The sequence below is a fragment of the Carica papaya genome, chromosome 2 (genome assembly GCF_054855325.1).
Source record: "Carica papaya isolate Zhongbai chromosome 2, ASM5485532v1, whole genome shotgun sequence".
Classification (NCBI taxonomy): domain Eukaryota; kingdom Viridiplantae; phylum Streptophyta; class Magnoliopsida; order Brassicales; family Caricaceae; genus Carica; species Carica papaya.
Genome location: NC_142310.1, coordinates 100985 through 122429, shown reverse-complemented (window position 1 = coordinate 122429; position 21445 = coordinate 100985). Strand labels below are relative to the sequence as shown.

Here is a 21445-nt window from a genome sequence, read left to right as displayed (position 1 = left end):
ACACGGAGGAGGAGGAGGGCAAATGGAATACGAGATTTTTTATTGCTCATGACATAACACCAATTATATTTATCAATAGAACATGACATGCGCATAAATCTTGAACCCTGCATTTCATTTTCAGTTGTTGATACAAACAAATATTTGACAATTTGTTGTTTTTAATCTATTAAATAATTATTCCCGTTTGTTTTAATCAACTTAGTATTTAGTAGATTTCATGCGTTGATGAATCTGCAGTTTCTCCTAACTTGTCCTGTGTCTTGATTAGTGATGTTTCCCATTTTAACCATTGACTCCGAGAATTGCTGAAAGAAAGCTATTGAATCGTGTGCGTATTTAGTGACAAGACTCTTGGTTTCCATTGCCAAGAGGCTCGAGTACATGGCCTGGTCTGAGTTCAGCAGCCCTTCTCCTCTCAACAAAATTTGGTAAAATGAGTTATCAAAAAGATTCGGAGTCACGTAATCCATTGCTGTTATGTTGTTGTCTCCGCCACCAGCAGTCGGGCAAATAGATCTCAGGTTACTTGCATATGTTTGAGAGTTCGGATTTAGTTTGTCGGATGTGGACTCAAAGTCTCCGTAAATCCTTGCCCGGAAATTCTCACATCTAGCCATGCCAATTGTGTGGGCACCTGATTAATTAACACATGCATTTTGTTATAAGAATGCAGATTAAAACTAAAAACATTTTAACTTCAGATGATATAACACCCTTCTTACAGAGTTGACAAAAATCTTAGAAACAAAATATGTAGATTAAGATGAGGGTGATGAATATACCGGAAAGAGCAACCATGTCAGTTACAGAAAGGCCTTGATAAAGGAACTTGGAAATGATGGTGAGAAGAGGCTGATCGGAAGTAGGAAGATTAGAGTTAGCCAGATCATAGCTTGCTGTTGTAGAATCCTTCCTCCCCAATGGAACATCCCAATATGGTCCGCCAACCTTGATAATTGCAACAATTAAATAATTTAATTTAAACTATAAACTACTGAATTCGCTCTTGGTATAATATATATAATAAAATGATTAATATTACCAGAATGACAGCATCTCTAGCAGCAATTGTAAGGATATCTGCACAAGAGACAATACCAGGACACTCATATTCAAGCTTGTTCTTGATGCGATCTATAATGCTGAAACCTTTTAAAGAGTGAATATTGGTAGAAGCTTTCTTTTCTCCTCGCAGTGTGTACGTGTCATCAAGCAAAATTGAACCATCACAACCCTGTTTATCCAATCCAATAAATATAAATATAAAACCTAAAACATTTGTGTATTCTTTATAAAAACGTATGAGTGTGTGTGTATATATACATAGAGAGAGACCTGAACAAAACAGTCATGGAAATGCAATCGAACAACCAAGGCTGCATTGCGAGGGTCAGATAACACAGCACATTCCATCTCTTTTCTCACAATGTCAAGCACAGCCGGGCAAGTTTTTACATAGTAATCCAGTGTCAATTCAGGCTCACATGCACTAAATACAGTCATGAAAATCACAAACACAAACACACATTTCCAGCAAATTCCCATGTTTTTCATTTTTGCTTGGCGAAGTTGGATTTAGAGAGTGGGAGACATGGGTGAGACTGATATATATATATATATATATGTATATTTCTATGTATAAATGTAACTAATGATAGGGAAGGCATGGGAGATTTGGAGGTTTCTTTGTGTATGTGAGTCAAGAGAGGATACAACTAACCATGGGCAAGTCACCAAACCATTTTACCCATTCAACATCATATATAACAACTAGTTAATGTACGTATGCTCTTCCCTTTTTTCCTCCGTCAACTTCTTTTTTATATGTACTCACTTGAGTTAAAAGGCACCTATAAACAATTCCAAATTGGTTCTTTTTCATTGACAGTTCTCAATGCATTTCCTTTTCCACTTCTTCAAAAGAATCGATAACTTGGTTGGATGACCCAACAATGTCTCTTTTGTATATTATATTGATATTTGAGAGACTGATTTTACTCCTCAATCAACTTCACTTGATGCTTTCTTCACGTTAAATTCTACATTTGATTACATAAAGTATTAATTAATAGTTAGTATTTTCCTTTGTCCTTCTGTTCTGTTTTTTGTACTCTTGTCTATTTTCACTTTTTATCGAAAAGCAGTTTTCCAATACATGTGTTTACAAAATATAACCATTAAACCAGCAATAGAAGTTAATTTTGGTTTATTTTCCATTCAATTCTTATTCTAATTTCAAATATTTGGAACAAATTAAAAATTTATAAATCATTCATTTAAACAATCTAAAGAACATAATAAAAAGTCGTGTACTTAAAATGATAATTTTGAGTTCATATGAAATTCCACATGAAAACAATTAGGGACAAAATCCTTCTGGGTACAATATCTTCAAAAAAACTTATAGAAAGTTGACAAATTACAGTTCATCAGGTATATAATTCAGAATCAAAATAATGATCCTTGGTTCTGCTGCACCTCCGATATTCCGCATGTACACACAACTCCAAGCTAGGGAGAACATTCTTCTGTATCAGAGTTTTAACTAACTCCACAACTGGTGCACCAAACTCGGGCCATGAAACACACACCATTCCCTTAATATTCTTTATCTGGCATTTGCTCAACAAAGCAGCAGCCAGGCCATCAATCACACTTCCTGATGGAAAATAGTCCAAACCCTTCAATAATGGTGAACTGTCACTGTCACGACCCAGCTCTTTCCTTTCCAATGATGTCTCCAGCTTGAAAGCATATGTCTCATCAGGATCAAGCTTACCCCTGAAGTTCTGACTCCGGATTGAATCCAATATCAAAACTCTCTCAGGAATGATTTGTCCACCAACTAACAATGATGCAACAAGGTGAGATCTCTCAGCAGAGATAGGACACTGAACAGAGACAAGAAGAATTGAATTGCTGGCATTGTTGACAGTATAGATATGGCACGATTTGTCCCCGAGAGAGGGTTTAATTGAGTTCCCTGTGAATGGCATTTCAGGGATGATAAGACTTCCAATCAATGACTTAGAGGACATATGGTGAAAAACATACAGAGATGGTGAAGAGATGGCTACAATGAGCAGCGAGGGATGGAGAGGTGCTTCAGGCTTAGGATTAGAGAACACAAGGAAGGGAGATGGAACAGGTGGTGAAGGAGGTGCAAAATTGTTAAGATCATCCTGAAAAAACCTAGAAGGTGGAGGGATCTCAGTTAGCACATCTTCCATCTTTACTTTCGATCAAATTTCAGTCACTGCCAAATTACAAAAGCAAATATATTTCACTAATCAGTATTGAATACCTATTGGGGCAAGGTCAAATTGTCAACTGGTGTGCAAAATGATTTTCATATATATATAAGATCAAAGTGCTAGAAATTCTTCCATTTTTGCTTCAGACCAAATAGTATATTGTTTATCTGTTTAACCTAGGCGCACAACAGTTTTGGACAAACTTCCAGAAACCATCAATGAGCAGTATTTATCCAAAATTTGAGGTACCTTAAGACCATGCTTGATTCAAAATACTAATTCTATAGAATACAATATAAATGAATTCAAGATAGGTGGATTCTTAATTCCTACTTAACCACATGAATTAGAGGTCCATCTTCAGATAGACCAAGACCAATAGAATTGGTTCAAATATAAATATTATTATCCAGTCCTACATATCAAGAATATTATAACGACCTACTCAATCAAGTAAAAGAATATGATAATAACTGAATCAGAATATGAATTGAACCAAAATAGACCAGTTAGAGGGGATTTGCAGTCTAATAAACCACTCACATTGTCTATGCAGGCTGAATAGATTGACCATACAATAACGACGCACAAATTCCCCTAGGTTGAGTAAATTTCCAGGTATAACTACCATTTTTGAAGTACTAAGTACATGTGTATGTGTATGTTTGTGCGTGTGTCTAGTAATGATTGTTAGTCTGCTCTAGCGTGCGTGTTTTTGTGTGTTTAGTAATGATTGAAAGTCTGCTCTAAGCTGCATTAGATCCGATGAATAAAGTGGGAAGGACTAAGGAGGCATACCATTAGGAGATGTGCTCATGTCTAAAAGAAAAAAGGTGTATTACCACATCACAAATGGAAATTAAAGGGACTATATTCTTGTGTAAAAAGAACATTCACAAGCTCATATTTAATAGCCAGCTCTTCTCATCACAAAGTGTATCATTTTCTCTCTCTACTTCTCACAAAAAAATGTCAAGATGCATCATCTAAGTTCGGTCATTGAGTAACAGAGCAAATCAATGGCGACGATCCTCAAAACCCTCCAGAGTCATTCCCTAATTATTATAAAGAGAAGTGAAATACACTAACATACAATATTCAAACAAGAGAGAGAGAGAGAGAGAGAGAGAGCGCTCATAACCATTGAATACTATCGTTCAGTATAAAAACGAGAACTTTTATTTTTTTTTTGAAAAAAAGTATAAAAGCGAGAACCAAACCTAATTCGAACAGTAAATCACAGAACAGAAACCAAAATTCATAATCAAGGCTGCATGAAATCCTAAAATGACATAATCAAATCCCAACTGACATTAAATATTTTAATACGCAGTGAACTTACCGCTAAGTGCCGGAATTGAGTTGAAGATTATAAATGAAGGCAATATCATACCACTGCCCATTTGTTTTTATTGCGGATAAGAGAAAATTTTAGAGAGAAGGGAAAGAACACGTACCAGTTGACGATCCTCCAAGCAAACTAGGTGGTGCAGACAAGAGCAAACGAGAATCGTGTCTTTCCTCTGGAGATGAAAGCCTGAGAAATTTCAGCCCGTTCCCCTTAGATCCACTTAAGACTTCTTTCTTGAAATAAGTAAACTATTATTATTTTTAAAGTATTAGACTTTTTTTTTTTTTTTTTTTTTTCTCTTATTGTTAATTCAGTACTGTGAAACTCCATAGAATTTTGATACACACAGAGCACAGAAAAGATTCAAATCCAATAAAACTAAGGTGGTTATACATTCCTCTTAGAAAATAATTGAACAGAATTGTATGAATAAAAAGTTCAAATAAAATATATATATGTATTAATTAAAACATCTAATTTTATGTTTATACAATAAATAATTTAGAATGTAAGTAATTAAAATTAATAAAAGGCCATTATCAAAGGTGTAAAATTTAGAAAATTTTTATTTATGATTTGAATTTATATAAAATGGATCATATACATAAATATAAACCTTAATTAAAAAAAAGTCACCATTTTTAGTTTTGGTTTTGGTTTCATATATTTCAGCTACATTAGGAATCACTTGAGGTAGACATGATTTCTTGATAACATAATGGTAAAAAGCAGATTTATAAGAAAGTTCATAAGTTTAAATCAAAATTAAATTTTAGAAGTAAATTCTAAGCTTTTATGTTTTGAACCAGAGAAGAAAGGAGAGAAGTTAAAAGAATTAAGACAAGTGCAGTTAGAAGAAATGATATCAGCACAAGAAAAAATGTTAATAAATTAATTAAAACTCCACAATTTGCTGTGGTTCAAGTTTTTCAATCTTTTACAAACAATTAAGTAACTCGTGGCCAAAACCATAACCTATTGTCCCAAATCTATCACAAACCAACCAAAAAAAAACAAAGACAAGAACAAAAACAAAGAAAAATCTTCCTTTTAATTCCTGTCAACCTTCTGCTTCAGCAACATGCTTCCTCATCTCAATTCAACGTATCCAATCCTCCCACTATTCGAGGGATCTAACAACAATTATTCCATTTCAGCTGTAGATTAATCAAAGGCTGGAGTCATTGCTGTTCTTGCCTGCAACAAAACAATAAAAGAATACGTCTCTCTGTCAATCCAAGAAATTCCTACGCCAAGAGTAATGCAGTTAGTTTCATCACAAAGCTGGTCTTCCTCTTGCACACTAAAATTCAAATTCCTCTATTCTATGGAGTGCCTAAACGAATGCCATGCTACCTTCACATCAGTTATGTTGAGTGGTAGCTACAAACTTTCCTGGTCAATCTTCATGATCATCTTCATCTTCAGAATCTGCATATGATAAAAGAAGATTTGAGTCCAACTAAAGATCCAATAACAAAACGTAGAGGTTTGATATCGTTAGCTATCAAGTTATCCCCAATGCTTCTAATAATATCAGGTTATGCGATATCTCTTCAGAAGGTTCAACACTAAGTCTATAATTATATATGTGAAAAAATTCTCAGTTGTCCTGTGGATTCTCGTGTATCCAAGTTTTTTCTAATTACTAAATATTATCTTCATTTTCATCAAATTTTCCAACCGACTAAGAGTATTAAATAACCATCTTAGCCAACCTAATTTTCACTCACCAGATCGGACATCTTCACTAAGTTTCCCCCTTGCTTGGATTTGTTTCACAAGCATCCGAAATATCAATACCCACCAATAAATATGAAGAACAAGCAAGCAGAATAGAAGAGTATTGAACGTATAATAGTAGAATGGTCCATCAACAGGATGCTTTTCCTTGTCCAATGTCAGAATAACTTCATAGCTGCCATGAACGATTAAAAAGTAAATCAATGAAAAGCATACAGGCAAAGAAAATAAATTTTAGGACGTCCACATGCAAAAGTCAGGGCAAGCACAGTTTTTTAGCTAAGCATAACCTGGTGAAGTCATCTACTTCCATAATTCACAAGTCTTTGCATAACTTTTGGAACTAATATTAGAATTATGGCATGGGGAACTAGTATTAGAAATATGCCATTAAACAATCAACACTTGGCTATACATATATGAGAGAAACAAAGGTCTTATACTGAAAGCACATTAAAAAATAAGGGAATCTGCAAAGTTTATGCATATATACACATAATACCTTTAGTACTCTGGTTTGAACAAACACAGGGACACAGCACAGTAAGCTAAGAACTGGCAGTATAACTTATAATCATATATTAAACAATTGCTTCTCATTCTTTTTTTAATATGAACAAGTTACTTCTTATCTTAACATCATCAGCACCTTATTTTTCTTAAAGAAAGAGGTTAATACGGGTGATCTGCAGTATATATTATCTGAAAATTCTGATGTACACTATCAGAAAATTCTGCAACAGTAATTTTTGAGATAAAAAATTCTGCAACAGTAATATCAAATAGGCATCAAATTAAACAAACCTTGTACTCCAAAGAACCCAGAAAGGGTAATAAATGAGACGCAGCAAGACCCAGGACAAGACAAAAAGAACAAATGCAAAGCTGGCAATAGTTTCAGCTCCACTATATTTAGACATCTTCCCTATCTCCAGGAATACATCACTAGCATCATGAAGAGCTAAAACGATGGAACCAACACGAGCAAATCTGCAAGAAATAAAGGAGGCAAACATAACATAGCACAAAACTTTAACCTAGTAATTTTAAGCCTAAAATAAAAAGATATATGCATGTATTGCGTGCGCTTGAATTCATATTTTTCTGAGTAAGCAGTTTAAGAGGTGTAGAGTCCCGTAAAGTTGTATTGAACTTCATTTCTAATAAACAAATAAAATTCCACCAGGGAATACCTAAATATGTAAGACAGCACAATGAGAATAACAGTTGCAACATGATGACCCATCGATACTCCAAAGTCAGACCTCCTTGTTTCCCAGAAAATCAAAGCAAATATTGAGTATGTGTAGAACCCAGCAGCATACATATACAGTCCCTTCAATTTCAACCTATCAAAGAAACATGGCAGCCACTCTATTGAGTTTGTAAAGCTGATATCCTCACATTACTCTACATGGAATGAATAGAAGGATAGAGTTAAGACAACAGTGACCAAAATGAATCAAACAGCTAAAGATAGTTCATAAATGAATGAGGAAATCTTACTTCATTTTTTGGTCAGGCCAGATCTGATCTCCTGGCCCTACCCAAAAGTATTTTGTGGTCTTAAACCAAGGCTCATCATAAGTTACAGAGAGAGCAAGGAGCTCTGCAGATAGAAAATACAAAAACTTCCAAGCCGACTCCTTGAATTTCTTGATTCTCTTCCTTCTATCTTCTGTATCAATATTCATTTTCTTATGTCCTTTTCCGAAAATCAACCGTCGTCCCACTTTCTACAAAGGAAATTAGTCTCAGATTTCTTTGATAGAAATCTTTGGAGAAGTGAAGATAGAAAAAAGTGGAAATAAAAGGATGAGCCTTTGCCTATATTTCTTTAATTGTTAGAATGTTTATCAAAATAGTGGGGAAACAAGGAGGATGTTACAAAAAGTAAACAAGCGGAATTCCAAGTTTAAACATAGAATCAAATGGTTGAAAATGTTAATCAAATTTCAATATGAAATAATTTTATTCACAAATGAAGTATTTATCTCCCATCCCTGGCACCAACATGAGCTTTTGACTTATCATAGAAGTAAAGAGGCCATCTCAAAGAAAAGATCCAGAATCACAATGCAGTCTTTGGAGTCCATTCATACAAGACAAGCCCCTTACGAATAAGTGATCAACCGCACACTTGTTAGGCATATGTATATCATTGAGCTAAAGAAAAATGAAAAACTTGAAGGAATTTGTTTTATTCTTTCCTTATTTGTCCTAACTTTTTCTCTTATGAATCAGATACAAAATAAGGGCGTGTACCAAATTAGGCATCATTAATGACAAACATAGAAAGAAGCCAAAGCATGACAAAATAGAAGTTCAAGTCGCAATTTCATCCTTGAATATCTCAATTCAAGAAAGTAAAAATGTAACCAATCTTTGAGAACCAGGGTAAGGTGAAATAAGTCAAATCCAACATTTATGGAGCGGAAACTAGTAGGAGAGGTATAAGGAGGGTGGGAAAATAAGTAAAAATGATGTCAGAAGACTTTCACAGTCAATACTAAGGTTCCAAGTTTAGGCAGATGCATGAATTCAATACAACTGATTTTATTGAACAGGTGTATAGTACCCACTGGAAAGCTAGGTCCTAGCCATAAATCCAAAGTAGATGATAGCATTAATTTATAACAAAACAAAAGATTGAAGGCACTTTACAATAAAAAAAGTAGAATTTTATGTTAGTGTGAACTAAAGATAAGGTAAACACAACTTAATTTTAAAAAAATTTATATCATGATAACATTGTCTTGTTTTCTTTCCAGTATTTTCATTCCAGATCTTGTTCATACTTGTTCTCTCATTTCTAAAGTTCAATATTGACTCATATAACAACCTCGTCATTTACAAACCATAAAAATGATGCAGTAAAACTTCATAACAGAGATTGGATTGGTAGGGATAAGTTAACTACCAATAACGGAACAAACGACCCAATAAGTAAAATAATTTAAATCCCATATCAGGCAATACAGAATCTCAAAAACCCACCAAAGAGAATCCAATCATACTCAAAACAATCACAAAAAACGACTATAAAAAGATAAAACCAACCGGAAACAGATAGAGATACCATATAAGCAAAAATATGTAAATACATACAGAGGAAATACCTCAAATACGAATCTGTCGAACAAAAATCGAATAGAGGGGAAGAACAGAGCAAAAAAGGGGAGGGCGTAGAAATCTTGATAAGCTGGGAAGGACTCTTGTTCCCAATCGACTGATTTGGCGAACTGAGTGAAACCCATTTGAAAGTTTGCTTAGGATTCCCGATCCAAAGAAATTTTGGTGAAACAGAGCCTCGGGGTGGGGGGACTCGTGAATCACATACAAGCAGCAGCACAGAAAGCCGGGTGGGTTACCTCTGTTTTTGAAGATTGAGTTTGTGAGTTGAAGGTCAAGGATGATTTTGTTGATAATTATTAAAATTGCCCTTTGGTTTGTTTGATTATTTAATTTGACCATTCACCCAGTGGTCTACTATTTCGCCCTTCTCGTTGACTTTCAAATGCTATGGTTGATAAAATTTTCGAATCTAAACGAAATAAATAAATATATAGTGGTTAATTTAATTAGTAAATTTATTTATGCTTATAATTGAAAATTGATTTTTAACCTCAAATTAATATTGAAATAAAAATTATCTGTAGAATACGTCTGAATCAATATATATATATATATATTTCACATCAGTTAAATATAAAATATTGTATTGTATTCAGAAAGTTACTTGAAAAAGAGGGAAAAAGCACCTGCCATGAACAAGTGTACAGAACAAAAGGAACATGGTATTAAACGCAGTCAAAGTTAATGTGCTCGTGAAATTAAATTTTCACACACACACACACACACACACACACACACACACATAGATATATACTGATAGGTACTTGTATTTATAGCACAATTTTGCTTTTTTATTTTTTAGCATAAATTTTGTTACGATTATTTATAAAAAAAAAATTATTATATTTTCTAAAAATAGTAATCAATGCTGTAGTTTATATTATAATTTTTCTAAAATGATTGCAGTAGCAATTGAAAGCCCCCACCAAAAATGAAAAGATCATTTTATTCTGGCTGCACGAATTTCTTCTCTTCTTTGTGAGAAAAATAAAATCATAATTGAGATTATATGGTCGCCCTGTTTTGCAGCTAAAAAGATGTTCCCATTTAAACCAACAATCTTCAATACCCATGTGACCTTAAATTTCAATTTCTAAAAAGCTGTCTTTATCTCCTTTTTCTCTTAAAAATATTTTTACATCTTATTTCAGAATAAGAACAGACACAGAGAGATTGTAGTTTTAATGTTAAGCCTTCCTTCTCTAAGAGATCTGTTTGCTACTGAGTGCACAATTTTTATCTACGCTTTTACTACTTTAGATTGAGAAAATAAAAAAGCTTAAAAATGGGAGAAAAAGAAGAAGTTACTCAAACCTAAAAGGTAGCATTATCTCAACAATAACCCATAATTCATGCACAAGTAATCTACTAATTTAAACATGATTAAACGACCAGACCCAACATATTTGTGCCTAATCCTCTTATTTATGCAAGAAAATGGTCACCGACGTTATGTTAAACTTATTTTTCGATCAAGCAAGAGGTCGTTATTTTACCTGAAAATGATGTCTAATTGCTCCTATTGCCATTTCTTGCAGATAATCTAAACCAGACCACGAGGAAACAGAACACCATTTGAAAATCACATGTTTCTCAAACTATCCAGATTTACACTGAGTTTGCAGTAAATCTATAGGGTAAGTCTTGGTAGAAAAATTCTTCGGTTACCTGGGTAGGCAAAGTTTTTGATTGCCTATGGAATATGAAACAAACGGTCACCCGCTCAGGGCGGGCCTCAGCCAAACAAAACTTCAAGTTGGTTTAAAGAAAATACATGAAAATTGCAGATTTAACTTTAGTACCTGGCTTTTTTAAGTCTACAACAACAGCAGTATGATCATGAAAGCACATATCAACAAATTTTAATCACTTTATCAGAATTGTGGGGAAGGATTTTAAAGCAAGAAAAGAACGCAAGAAAAACAATGAAAGACGCCCCAAAACTCTGAGCATGTTGTCTAATTATTAAAAGAGAATTTTCCAAAGAAATATACTCACATGGAGGCCATCACATAGAGCAACCGAATCAACAAGTGATCCCCAAAAGGACAGGCACTCGAAAGTAAGAGAATGATGCAAGGGACCTCTCTTGTCTCTATGCCTAACCAGGTAGCAAGCAGAGAAGGAAAATAACAGTGGAGAACAATTTCGGATGCCGACTTAATGATGAATGTGGTATCTTTCAACATTTGCTGATTCAGTTTACTCCACCAATCAAGGTACAGAAAATAACCAAACCCCAGTAATGTAAATTTGGAAAAAATACAACAAAAGTGGTTGAATCATAAGAAGTTAGATGAATTGCTGGTGCTTCTTTTTGTGAGCTAATCGTAACTAAGAACAGTCTCTATCAAGAGAAGTTATTATTTTGCAAGATGTTTCTACTAGTAACAAGAGGACATGAGCTTGCTTTAGAGGTGAGACTGAAACAGAAAATGCAACATTAAATGACCTTCTTCCAACCTCTTCTTATCTAACCTGGTAGAAAATGACAAAAATCCAGTTGTGTTCTCTTCATTTTTCACAGGAAAAGGCTGCTTTTTTTTTAATGACAAGATAGAGGAATGGAGGGATTGGTTATTAAAGGAATTATGAAGAGGCACTGTTTTAACTTATTTAAGAAAATGGGTCTCATAGAGTCATATTCCTTCCTGTTTGTTGAGTGGGCCTCATCTGATTTCTATCCTAAAGGCTGCTCTATATTTATGAGATGGGCAGAGAAATAAAGGTTGTGGTATTTCGGTTAAGAGACCAAATGAGCAAATGAGCTGCTTCAGTTCCTTCTTTCATATTTAAGAGGTTAGACTAGTATGTTATGAGTATCACCTAAAGCTTGTCCTGTTGCACTTCAATTCCAAGGAAACAAGAGTGCTACGATTGCCATGTGGTAAAATTTACTCCGTGTATCCAGTAATGATCCATTTATGATCTTTGGGAGAGAGAGAAGTTCCTTTCTCTCATGCTACTGGAAACCAGCATTTGGTTGATACAGAGGAAGCAAGCAGAGAGACAAGGATATACAAGTCTATTTCTCAGGTAATGAGGTGTGCACATCCCAGTTTATAATAGAAATTCAGGAGCTTTAGCTTATCAGTTCTGTCTCTCTATTATTTCATGGTGTTGTACTCTTTAATTCTATTCTCTTCCTCTTCCCACAGTAATGGAGTCTTCCAAAATCCTTGGAGGTGCAGAAGAAGATAGCAGCAGTGAGTCAGGGTGGACAATGTATATTGATTCGTCCAGCCATGAAGTTTATGACTCGGATCAAGACAATCAAAGCACTGATAAACACACATATGACTACCGCAAAGACAATCGTTACAACAACAACCAAAATGATGATGACAACGAGAGTGATGACTCGATGGCTTCGGATGCCTCTTCCGGGCCAAGTCATCAGCTTTCATGGGGAAGCAGTACGCAAAGTCTTAGCATCGGTTACTTCAAGCAGGCAGCTACTAAATATCCTTCAAAACAAGAACCTAACCGACCGGTGAAGAAGAAAGACCATCGAACTCAAGCAGAAAAGTCAGTGATTAAGGCAAAAAGTATCGCTAGTCATGTTCAAAGCGGAACCAAGATGAGGAAAACCAACTAAATGGGAAAAGAAGTACGTTTCTCCTACTTCCTCAAGGTCTCTTACCAGACAGTGATGAACAGCAGTACTTTTACTGTTTTTCAGGTAATTGAAAGCAGAGAACAGTCCATGCATCTGTAGCATGAATCTTGTATGGTAGTATAGCTTATAGCTTCAAAGTCCAACGTGAGTTAATATCTCATATAATCAACTTGTCCCCGCCTAGTTGTATGTCTATATACAATATATATGCACCAACGTTGTTCTATTTTGTTGTTCCAAAGAAACATTATGCAGCATATGTATGATCTCCTTACAAATATAATAACTTTAGGTGGCATAATAAATATTCTACTAGCATGAGAAAAGACAGTAGAGGTGCAGATAAATGTAGCAATTATGAACCCAGGGCAACTCAGAAATTGCAAAAGAAGACGATCATGTCCAACATATATTACTCTTTCAAAAGCCACCTTACACTTGTTTTTCTCATTAAATGTAAAAGCCATCCTATTACGTTATACATGGAGATTAGAGGTTTCCTAAACTGGGGTACTGGCTTGGGTAGGTATTGCTAATAAAGAGGCCTAGAAGCAAAAGTTGGAACCGTTTTACAGCTGAGAACAAAATAATAAATAACATGACAGGTGTAATAAAGGAACACATGCGTAAGTGGGATTTTGCCCCAATCCTATCATTTATGATCAATAAAAAAAAAATGATGTTATATATTATTTATGTTAATTTCAAATGGCTAGTTTTTTTGTGAAATATAACAGAATATGCATGAGGAAAAGAATAGGTCCGAATTTTTTTTTTTTCTGAGAAGAAGAAAAGACTATCATTTTTTATCAGTAAATAAGAGCTTATATGACTTTACTAAAATTGAAAATGAATAAAAGTAGAAATACCTAGGAAACGTAATTTCAACAGGCACAACAGATGCAAATCAATATGCTAATATGAGCTGTTAAGATCTATCAAAACCATGCACGAAAGTGACCCCAAGTTGCTTAAGTTGGCCTACTTGTCAAACCTAAACTGTGCTATGCTGCCTTCAATGGTGTCAGATAAATCAGACAAGCAATAACCAAAAAGGAGTCTTTTCTTCTTTATCTTTGAATTGCATTGCATGACTAAAAGTACTAGAACAATTAACCGAATAAAAAAGAGAGGGCAAGAATCAATAACAACCAGAATGACAGAGCGTCACAACCACAATAAGAGGGTTGCTAAGTAATAAGAATCTAATTTATTCAGAAGGAGTCTGAAAAATAAACGTTGAATTACTCGTATTGTTATGGCTAACAAATTAATGAGAGTACAATATTTAATCAGGTGTAACGTTTAGAGAATTAGAATCTTAACTAAAGAAGAAATAAAATCATAACAACATATGACATCTATTCTAGCAATAATCATTACTGGAAATAATTGTATAATCTCTATTCTATACAAGTGAGGAATTTCGGAAATTGCAAGTAATAATTTAGAAAACTATTCTAGATGGTCCCACATGAGATCCTTTCATGATTTTTTTTGCTCATGCGATTAACATATGAAGGAAAAATCTTGTAAATTTCAACCTTCTTTGCTTATCTTGGCTAGTCTGGTAATTCAGTTTGACACTCTAAACATGAAGAAAATGTTTTAAGAGTATACCTACAAGTCCTTTTACATGCATAAGCATCGCAGAACAAAGACTAAAGCACAACGAGATAATGTCCTCTTGATCATCCACAGAAAGATCTAAGCTCAGGCTTTCAACTTTTGCTACATTTAGGCCCCTACCGTGTTTCTGAGATGGTTCTAATAGCCACACATCTGTGATCTGACAATAGGCAACCAAGACAAAAGGTTTACAATCAAGTGAGATTGCTAGGTGTGCCCCTACAAATCTAGCCAAGGCTTGCACTCAGAAAAGGAAACAGATAAAGGAGAGCAAAAATAAAGTGCCAGCAAAATTGAAAATTTTCATAGATCCATTAACAAGTAAATTCTCTTTAAGAGACATACAGAAACTTGTCAAAGAGAAAAGACTTCAATCATTTTTTTTAAAAGATGACGTTTGAAATAATTGAGTTGCATGACATAATACCTCCAAAGATTAAGTTAAAAGAAAATGAACCAACTTTATTATTTATGTTCTAGTACACTCCCTCAAGCGAAAAGAAACCAAAGTTTATATAACAGGCTTTGCAAGAAGACCCAATTGCTGGTAATAGATAGAGGAATAATAACAAGAGAGAGGTCCTAAGATTTGAACGGGAACCTTTTACACCTGATATCATATGAAAATAAGTGATCATGCAACGAAATCATTTTCTAAATGGAGAGAAAGATTGCAAATCTTGTGAATGAATGATTGTTTCTCTCTTGGTCTGTCCTCAAATATCCAAAATCTCATATATTTCAGTTGTGATTTTTCTCTTGGTGATCTTTCCTACAATCGGCTTCCAGTCCATGTTAACCTTACCAATAGCAGGGTGTCTAAGCTGTCAAAATCTGAGTTGTGTTTTGAATATGGCATCAGCAGACAATATAGAAAATATTCATTTTCATGGCCACCCTACACCAGTACGGCATTTCAAAGTTAACATCATCAAATTTTTTGTGATTACAACTAAGTTACTGATGAAATTTCGCTGGCATTTCTGTATGATAGAATCACCAATACGTAGAAAAAGAATTCCCATGTCATTCTGCAGAGACAATATGCCTTACTACCAATTATGAATATGGGAAGCAAATAGAGAGACAGACTGTTATAAGCCATACAGTGGAATAAGAAAGATCAGAGGACTTATAATTCTGCAAAATAATTAATTTCAATTTAGTAATTACGAAAAAAATTAATTATTCATATTTCTACTTTTTTTTTTTTTGTAAATGTGTATGTTTTGTTAGTAGTATTATATGTAAGTCTTATGTAAGAATAAGCCTAGATTAAGATAAAGGTAGTTACTAAATTCTGGATAAGAAGAAAACTTCTAGAAAAATAATTACCTTCTCCTTTCATGTAATATAAAAAAATTGAGTACTTTTTCTTATTCAAAGATTGTTGGGTTCTCTCTTAACAAACTCCTACTTTTAGTTCAAAATAGGAACAAAAAGAAGACCGCAAAAGGCACTTTTAATTCCTATTGATTTTCGAGGTCATCAACCCATAACAAGATCCATAAGTAGGGACTGTAACACAGACTAGAAATGGAGCTTGGTTACTCAACCAATGAAACCAATGTTTTAAACAAAAGAAATTTCTATAAGGTGAAGCAGCTCATTTGCAAGCATAATTACACAAGTAAGAAGTGTAGAACAATTAGTTCATAAGGACCGCCATTGTATAACCATTCATCAAAGGATGCCGCTTCCCAGATCGGGTAAAAGTGCAAACCTATAGCTGCAGAAGTAGGAATAATGGCACCAGAAATAATATTGTTTCCATAAAGTAGATATTCAGAAACAGGTTCACGAATACCATCAATATTTAATGGAGGACCAGTAATGAATGTGATAATAAATACAGAAGTTGCGGTCAATAAGGTAGGGATCATCAAAACACCAAACCATCCAATGTAAAGACGGTTTTCAGTGCTGGTTATTCAGTTACAGAAGCGACCCCATAGGCTTTCGCTTTCGCGTCTCTCTAAAATTGCGTGAATTGGCAACTTCCATATTACTTCATAAGATATAAAACAGTATATTCTCAGAAATTATTTCAAACTTTCAGCGTGTGTATTGGACGTGTTGAATCCTGTCATATATCCAATACTATATGACAAAAATGTCTGTGCATATTGTGTTCGCTTGCACATTTGAGTAATACAAAAACGCAATATACCTAGCAGCTTAAGTGAATGAATCCTACCCTGACAATTTGAACACTGAAGGAAAATATAAGGTAATGAAAGTAGACATCACAGATTCAAGGCTAAAAATTTATCCCTACCTGGTAAAAAAAGAGATACATAAAGTCTAAACTTGTTAATTATTAAACCGAAGCATCATTTTCAAGTAAACAATAACAATAGATCGAGGCATCCCAAATATTCTATTCCGAACATGGCTTGACAATCCTCAAGCCAGAATGGCGTTTGTTTGATACTTTTCTAAGTCTAATATTATACCACAAATTGATATTTTCTTTAATGCTACACTAACAAATAGTTTGCCAATTTTGCTGAGTCAAGTAACTTCATTCTTTTACCAGTCATTAATTCCTATATTTCACCAAGAATTTCCCATTACATCTGACAATTTGATGATTCGAACATGTGGAAGCAGAAGAGGCTTTCCCTTATTGGAGGACAGGTTCACCTATTGAAAAATGTAGTTGTTAATGGTGTTCATACTTCTTAGTATTCACAAGCATATATAGATGCACTTTTGATAATTGTTGTGGTACATAGTATTTGTGCAACTAAATGAATAGAAGATAGCATATCAAATATCAGAAAAAATAGCATCAGCAAATGCAATTTCACAGGTACCTTTAGAGAGAGCACATTTAGATTCCACAACCTAGGTCCACTAAATATTTACCACAAATTAGGCATCCATTCTTTAAAAAGATACCCTTCCTAACATGCCATCTCGCTTATTGAAGCAGGAAGACCCTAACATGAACAGAATTCAACAAATCAGCTAAGAGGTTCTTTGCCAGAAGTTACAAGTTGGAAAAAATTTGCAGATTACCATTATAGAGCCAGAGGTTTGGAATCAACAAGGTGACATAAAGCTACTTTCCAACTATTCTTTACAAATAATTCGAGTTTCACAAAGGAAGTTAGAAAAACCACACTATTCGCGGGCTAGGCTCCATCATTATCCCCTTGTGGAACTGTAAACAATATCCAAATGTTAAATAACCAATTCAAGAACATAATCAAGGCTACTTAGCATCTATGCATATCTACATGATTAAATAAACTCTAGCACATTTGACCCAAATGATGGGGAGGCATAACAACAGCTCCATGGCTTTCTCCAGGGGGGATAAGGTGCACTTGACAGTAAAAAGAAACTAAAATGACAAAAGGATAGTAGTATGGAAAAAAGCAGGGATACTAATTTGAAATTTCACAATAATTCATTGCTCAACCAAAAAACATCTAAAAGAATCTACTCCTTCCCCCCACCTCCCTCCCCCACCACCACCACCACCATTTCCTCCCCCAAAACAAGGAGAAAACATGCGTAATTATGTTGAGAGAGACATATAATAAATAAACATAATCCTTTAGTGATATTCTCTTAGATATGTAATACTTTTATACATGGGCGGTACACCCTTGGTGCCTTTTTTTGATACATCTACTAAATTCTATCTTTAAAAAAAAAACATAATCCTTTAGTGTACACTTTATGCCACAGCAGCTTACTGGTAAACCTCAACAAACACAAATCTGCAAACCAAAAAGATTTCATATTCCTAACTTATCTTTGAGATAAATAATATGACAAAGAAAAGAAATGAAAGACCTGATCACTAAGTCACAAGAGCACCATTATTATGTTTAGCAATATTTATTCAAAGCAGGTTACCATCAACAGGATACTTCAATTTGATCTTTGACTGCTTCGCAATCTTAAATCATTCAGTATGGAAGGATCCTGGTATGTTAGATCTTTCATAAGTGTGAGCACCAAGGTAATCTCTTTGAGCTTGGCCAAGATTAGCAGGCAGCCTTTCTCTCCTGTTTGAGTTGAAAAAAGCAAGGCTCAGACATACCAGGGGTGCTAATACCCGAGTTAATAGCTAGATAGACAACTCTTCGCCAAGCAGATTGTTGCTGAATAATCTCCTTAGCAAACTCTGGATCCATAAGAAGATTAACTAGATCCAGTTTTCTGTCATATGCCTTCAAAATACGGTCCTAGAGAATCGCATGAATAATGCAGTCTCGTTTCAAATTCCACCCTGTTCAGTACTCTTTGCACGTATCAAGTTCATTCCATGGCACAGCTACATATTTTGGATCATAGAGTGCTTTCCTCACATCAGTGATTAACTTCTCCTTGTCCACAGCTTGATGAGTTAGGAAGTCACTTGATTTGATGACTTTGGAAGCTCCCACTCTTTCCTCCTTCAAACCACTAAGGAATCTAGCATCTAGCTGATGAGGCTATAGTGGGAACTGCAATTGACAACTCAGTAGCTTGCTGAACTGTCCATTTACCCATACCCTTCATTCCAGTTTTATCCAAAACCTTGTCCACTAAATACCCTTCTCCCTTTACATCCTTAGTTCCAAATACGTCTGTAGTGATCTCAATAAAAAAGCTTAGGAGCTCAACTTTGTTCTATTCAGTGAATACCTGATTAATTCCTCATTGGAGAGCTTTCCAACCAATTTTAGAGCATTTATGAGCTTCTGCAACAGCTGCACGTCACCATATTCAATCCCATTGTGAACCATCTTAACAAAATTTCCAGATCCCCCTTTGCCAATATAAGTGACACAAGAGCCACTATGAGGAACTTGAGCAGCTACCTTGATAAGGATATCTTCGATATACTTATAGGAACCCAGTGGCATCAACGAAGGCCAATAACAAGCACCCTCTTCACCATCTGAAACTCCCATCCCGAGGTACAGCAAACCTAAGTCATCCAAGGCACGTGCTCTCCTCTCTGTGTTCTTAAACCACTCATTACCACCATTGATTATATAGTCTCCACTCTACAAGCATAATAATGACACGAGGTTTGTGGATTGACCTAATAAAGGATTCAGGATCATGAAAGCCATACACAGGAAGATTCCCCTCTTGTTTGGCACGTTCAACTGTCTCATCAACTTTGAGGTGGTTCAGTTGTAAACAAACATTGGGAAACCTTTCTTGGCTATATTGAGTGCAAGGTTTTGACCCATGACAACAAGGCCCAGCAAGGCCAATCCTTATTTGCACAAATATTTCTCAGTTCCTGTAGTAGTAGTAATTGCACAACACAATTCCCAACTAGTGTAGGATTAAATAATAAGGAGGATTGAATAATAAGGAACCAAGAAGCTAAGAGATGAAAAGTGCTTGAATAGATAATTTCATAAGAATGATAATCGCAGCATTACAGATCCAATACAGCCAATGAACATAGAATAAGACCCACAAACAACCAACTCTTATGCAATATTTGAATGCATCCACCAGCTTTGACATGAAGATGACATATCTCCAAAATGCAATATATATTTATATATATAGAACCTATTCACTCTCCAATAGTGCTTAGAGGTAAGAAATCATAAAAAGTAACACAATTCTTAGGCAAATAATAGTCCATGGATTTGGGAATCTCAGTGGAAAAATCCTTCATATAACAAAATGCACTTCTAATTTTCGAGAAATAATCCATCTGTACAGAGATAATACAGTAAGTAATACATTTCGTCTAGTTGCAAAACAACAAAAAAGCTGCGGACATATACCAGTAGTTCCAGAGCGACTTTTCATGATATTGTGATGCTGATGTTTCTAATGCTTGAATGACACAGATTTTTTACAAACTAAAACGAAATTTTATTAGCAAAATGAAGATCTGTGACACTAGGTATTCACTAAATAAGAAATTAAACATTTCAACTTGATATGTCCTAAAACCATTATTTCCATAAGGAAAGAGCGTAAAGTAGTAAAGGGTAATGCATATAACCAAAGAAATCTTCGAACAAGAAGCGTCTGAAAGAGAACAAGCTAAACAATGATGATTCAGACTAAAAGCATAATAATTGTTGATATAAGTGAAAAGAAAAGAAAAAAAAAAAAAAACCTTAAAAGAAAGCACATTAATAACTGGACTGATCATGCACAAGCGATGCTAAAAACATCCATTATATAAAACAAATGATTTGAAGACGATGATGAAGCACATGGCTGGTAATAAAGAAGACCCAGATAAAAAAAATACTCAACAAGAGATGAACTAGACAAATTAATTAGAAAAGAATCGAATAAGTTGCACATTGTAGTACCAATATTTGATGACATATACCCGTGAACGTGCAGTCTCTGATTCCTCCCCTGAAAATATCAAAGAGCTGGGTTTGTAGGAAGATCAAGTAAGGGTTTACTGTGAGTTTGACAAAGACGAAATTGTGCTATTTTTATAACCCTTGACAAAATGGTTTTGTATTTTTTGTTGTAGCGGGTTGGTGGGCGCATTTGTTCACGAACCTAAGAGTGAATAAATTGCAACAACTCCCCAGAGATTCTTTTTCGCGTATTTCCAGATATTCTTTTAAGTTATCACCATTTTTTTTATCAGAAGAAAAAAGTTTCTTCCTTTTTTGGTGAAAAGATGTGTGCTAGAACTGCAGCAAATCCACTTGACGCGGTTTTTACCAACAAATATCGGTATCTCTTTGACTAAAAAAATATCAC

The 21445-nt window shown here is 34.7% G+C and overlaps 4 protein-coding genes and 1 pseudogene across 8 annotated transcripts; 1 reads left to right on the top strand and 4 right to left on the bottom strand.

The window, feature by feature from the left end:
- Positions 1-14: 14 nt before the first annotated feature.
- Positions 15-1606, bottom strand: LOC110814649 (Peroxidase superfamily protein). The gene is made up of 4 exons (XM_022042194.2): positions 1339-1606; positions 1046-1237; positions 786-951; positions 15-637 (listed from the first exon to the last, which is right to left on the bottom strand). Exons 1-4 carry the CDS (start codon positions 1555-1557, stop codon positions 219-221), a joined length of 996 nt encoding a protein of 331 aa, XP_021897886.1. The 5' UTR covers positions 1558-1606; the 3' UTR covers positions 15-218.
- Positions 1607-2293: 687 nt separating this feature from the next.
- Positions 2294-4890, bottom strand: LOC110814531 (trigger factor). 2 transcript variants are annotated; one of them, XM_022042011.2, is made up of 2 exons: positions 4600-4890; positions 2294-3259 (listed from the first exon to the last, which is right to left on the bottom strand). In XM_022042011.2, exon 2 carries the CDS (start codon positions 3231-3233, stop codon positions 2433-2435), a length of 801 nt encoding a protein of 266 aa, XP_021897703.1. In that variant the 5' UTR covers positions 3234-3259; positions 4600-4890; the 3' UTR covers positions 2294-2432. The 2 variants fall into 2 exon arrangements, with proteins under 2 accessions (XP_021897703.1, XP_021897702.1); XM_022042010.2 differs by having other exon boundaries at positions 4715-4884.
- A 583-nt stretch (positions 4891-5473) lies between these two features.
- LOC110814652 (ceramide synthase 1 LOH3-like) lies at positions 5474-21408 on the bottom strand. Of its 3 annotated transcripts, none has more exons than XM_088212361.1 (7): positions 21037-21408; positions 7858-8087; positions 7545-7700; positions 7156-7341; positions 6342-6526; positions 5965-6039; positions 5474-5805 (listed from the first exon to the last, which is right to left on the bottom strand). In XM_088212361.1, the coding sequence occupies exons 2-6, from the start codon at positions 8043-8045 to the stop codon at positions 6008-6010; spliced, it is 747 nt and encodes a 248-aa protein (XP_088068487.1). In that variant the 5' UTR covers positions 8046-8087; positions 21037-21408; the 3' UTR covers positions 5474-5805; positions 5965-6007. The 3 variants fall into 3 exon arrangements, with proteins under 3 accessions (XP_088068487.1, XP_088068486.1, XP_021897888.1); XM_088212360.1 differs by lacking the exon at positions 21037-21408 and adding an exon at positions 11485-11933; XM_022042196.2 differs by lacking the exon at positions 21037-21408 and adding an exon at positions 9471-9793.
- SOFL1 (SOB five-like 1) lies at positions 11950-13331 on the top strand. Of its 2 annotated transcripts, none has more exons than XM_088212363.1 (2): positions 11950-12530; positions 12645-13331. In XM_088212363.1, exon 2 carries the CDS (start codon positions 12647-12649, stop codon positions 13082-13084), a length of 438 nt encoding a protein of 145 aa, XP_088068489.1. In that variant the 5' UTR covers positions 11950-12530; positions 12645-12646; the 3' UTR covers positions 13085-13331. The 2 variants fall into 2 exon arrangements, with proteins under 2 accessions (XP_088068489.1, XP_088068488.1); XM_088212362.1 differs by having other exon boundaries at positions 11953-12522.
- On the bottom strand, positions 18283-20518 carry LOC110814547 (6-phosphogluconate dehydrogenase, decarboxylating 1-like; annotated as a pseudogene).
- Positions 21409-21445: the final 37 nt, after the last annotated feature.

Bases quoted from the DNA above. Each gene is read 5' to 3' on its own strand.
- LOC110814649 (XM_022042194.2), bottom strand. From the start codon at position 1,557: ATGAAAAACATGGGAATTTGCTGGAAATGTGTGTTTGTGTTTGTGATT. The intron at 1,238-1,338 runs GTCTCTCTCTAT...TTGGATAAACAG, and splicing joins TCCATGACTGTTTTGTTCAG to GGTTGTGATGGTTCAATTTT. The intron at 638-785 runs GTATATTCATCA...TTAATTAATCAG, and splicing joins TGACATGGTTGCTCTTTCCG to GTGCCCACACAATTGGCATG.
- LOC110814531 (XM_022042011.2), bottom strand. From the start codon at position 3,233: ATGGAAGATGTGCTAACTGAGATCCCTCCACCTTCTAGGTTTTTTCAG.
- LOC110814652 (XM_022042196.2), bottom strand. From the start codon at position 9,608: ATGGGTTTCACTCAGTTCGCCAAATCAGTCGATTGGGAACAAGAGTCC. The intron at 8,088-9,470 runs GTATTTCCTCTG...TTTCCTTTGTAG, and splicing joins TCGACAGATTCGTATTTGAG to AAAGTGGGACGACGGTTGAT. The intron at 6,040-6,341 runs GTGAGTGAAAAT...TATCATATGCAG, and splicing joins TAGTGAAGATGTCCGATCTG to ATTCTGAAGATGAAGATGAT.
- SOFL1 (XM_088212363.1), top strand. From the start codon at position 12,647: ATGGAGTCTTCCAAAATCCTTGGAGGTGCAGAAGAAGATAGCAGCAGT.